This window comes from Gavialis gangeticus, unplaced genomic scaffold, assembly GCF_001723915.1.
Source record: "Gavialis gangeticus isolate Ggan-Ray unplaced genomic scaffold, GavGan_comp1, whole genome shotgun sequence".
Lineage (NCBI taxonomy): Eukaryota > Metazoa > Chordata > Crocodylia > Gavialidae > Gavialis > Gavialis gangeticus.
In genome coordinates, this window is record NW_017729032.1 from 16,632,212 (window position 1) to 16,634,921 (window position 2,710).

The 2,710-nt window shown below is 40.0% G+C and overlaps 1 protein-coding gene across 1 annotated transcript in view; it reads left to right on the plus strand.

Annotated features, from left to right (window-relative positions):
* The window catches only part of LOC109302207, a 153,044-nt gene that overhangs the window by 11,329 nt on the left and 139,005 nt on the right, over positions 1–2,710 (plus strand). Inside the window, exon 3 of the mRNA XM_019523772.1 lies at positions 626–859. Within this exon, the coding sequence (XP_019379317.1) occupies positions 626–859 (234 nt within the window). The remainder of the gene's footprint in view (positions 1–625; positions 860–2,710) is intronic.

The window sequence follows — 2,710 nt, forward strand, 5'->3', positions numbered from 1 at the left end:
AGAGGGCTGCTCAGTCTGGGGGAGAGTTGTTGGATGGGAAAAAATAGCCTGGTCAGAGTGAAGGGGGTAAAAACAGCATAGCTCTGGGGCTGTGGAGAGTGGTTGGGCTTTCCTAGTCCTGGGGCTGTTATGAACACATGCAAGCTGAGTTAACCCTCCCTTGGTCAAGTTAGATCTTGCCGATCTAAACTTAGTTCTCATCTGATGAGAGATAACTTAACATTAAATTGGGTGCGCCCATTTTCTGGTGACCTAAGCCTTGTGAACACCTGCACACCAGGGTATTTAGAGTGCCCTAACCTTGTTTAGGGCGATCTGAATGTAAGGCTTGTAGGTTCCCTTAAAGTTCACTTTATATCCTGGAAACAGGGATTGATGTGATCGACAAGTCTTGTGTGCTAGACTGTACTTAGGGACAAATGCCACGTGGCTACAGCTCTCTTTGCTGTTCCAGAGATACAGTTCCATTTATGAAACCAGGAGTGTTTGTACGTAGCAGTCCACACAGGGCTTCATAATAGTGATATATTGCCATATCCCATCTTGAAATGGCAACATCAATGCCTTTCCAAGGGTCAATTCTAGAACCATTAACTCAAGTGAATTACTTTATGTTTCATTTCAGCAGAGGGGACCTGGGAGTCAGAAGGTTCAGCTGTTCTCAGACACTTTTATTGAAGAAGAATACCTCTTGCCAGTGCTTCAGAGGGAGAAAAAAACACCTGAACAGCGATCCACAGCAAGTTACACCCAAAAGGCTCTGACTTCAGACATGGAAGATAACACTGGAATGAAGGAAAGTGCAGATGCCACTAAAAAATTCATTCACATTCAGACTCTCCGAGCAGGTGATATATTTGTAAGTATGTATTTAGCCCTCTGATGACCCTGAAGGAGAGCATGGGGGATAATTGAAAAATTTGTATCTGTCAGAGATAGAGAATTTAGACAAAAGTGGACTTGGCATGCTCCCCTCTGATACATTTTTTGTGCATATTTATTAGTTTGCCTTTAAATTCCTTTCCCTCTAACAACAATTACACACATAATAAAAATGATAATCATGGTGGGTGGAGAGAGAATTTCCTTGCCTTTTAACAGAAAGGACAGCCTGGTAAAAAAATAAATGGAGCTAATTAGTTGACTATAATTACGAAGTCCTTGGAGTTAAAATGTGCTGCATACTGGCAGAAAATGCAATTTGCCATATGGTACCAGAACTATCTGGAGCAAAGTATTTTCCTTTACTATTTTCTGCAGACTGAGCAAGGGCTTGGATTATTTGTGGCTTTCCAAGCATTTGAATTATGCAAGCTAGCTGACTAAATGCCCCAAAGCAGCAGAGAGCCTAGCTCAATCACTTCATAATATATATAAAAAAATCTTGTTTTTGCAGAGTCTTTAATAGAAGTCTGTGGTTTCAATTTTCAGCAGGTTTGGGAAACTTTCAGAAACTTTTCCTCAGGAAGGGCCAGATTCTAATCTCTTTACTCACCACTGACTGTAGCATCTTTTTGCATGGGCAGTCCCACTGACTTTGCTAAAACTATTTGTGAAAGACAGATGCTCTTTGTATCAAGTAAAGTTATCAGAATCTGGCAGAAAATGTATATGTATAGAACTACTTGACATGGAAATTGCCCAGAGTGAATAGAAAAGAAAAACAGAGAGAGACAAATCTTTGCTCAGCACAGCCTCTGGATTACAAAAAGTAATCCAAAACAGGAGCTCAGTATGCACCGATGCACTTTCATTTGAATATCATTTCTCATCTCAGATTTCAATTTCAATTAAGAGTGGCCTCCCATCCTTTAAGGGAAGTGGAAATAGGACAGTATAAGAAGTTACAGTAGTTAAATGGCCTTGTCACAGGAAGAACCTCCAGGCAAGAGCCTGTATTCCATCCCTTTAAAAAATGCAGCTCTGAATTTCTGTCCTTATCAGTGATTCCCCAATGTTCATATTTAAGATAGACATAAAAAATCTGCTAAGAATTAGCCGTCCTGATCTCTGAGATTTATATCTCACTGCAAAATTGCTCTCCAAGCTCCTAAGCTGTCACTGTGAAACAGATACTTAGGGATCTTAGCTAGTACCGCTGGAGTTTCATTTAGAACTGAAATAAAAGATCATTTTCAAGTCATAAAGGTATATTCTGCTCTTACAACAACAAAATTGCCTTAATTAAAGTTGCAGCTCTGTTTTTGGTGTTTGCTTTAATTTAAAGGCCCTGCTAATGCCATCGGATCAATGAAGTTAGCAGTGTCTTTAGCTGAAACAACTGGTGGTGAATGTCTTCAAGCTTCATTGCTTAACTAGGATAATTATTGTGCTGTGTAGAGTTTCCTCTCATAAAAAGCAAACGCTGCTTCTGCCATTACATTTGCCAGGTAGGCAAGTGGATTTTTTTACTGTCCTACCTGTAAATTGAAGGATGAAATGTGCACAGCTAGTCAGAGCCATGATTAGGAATATTGCACTGCTAAACAAGGGAAAAGGTATGGAAGAATTCCCACCGGTGCTGCTGATAACTAAGAGGCACGAGTTTTTGATAATTGCAGAACATGCATGCACAAGGTGTGCCAGAATGAGAGATGGGTAAAGCTGGTCAAATGTCTCCATCAATATCTTCCAAAAAATTAGATTTTTAACAAATCTGTGCAAGCAACTACTCTAGACACTTTCAAGAAACATTTGGCTGCTGGGATGC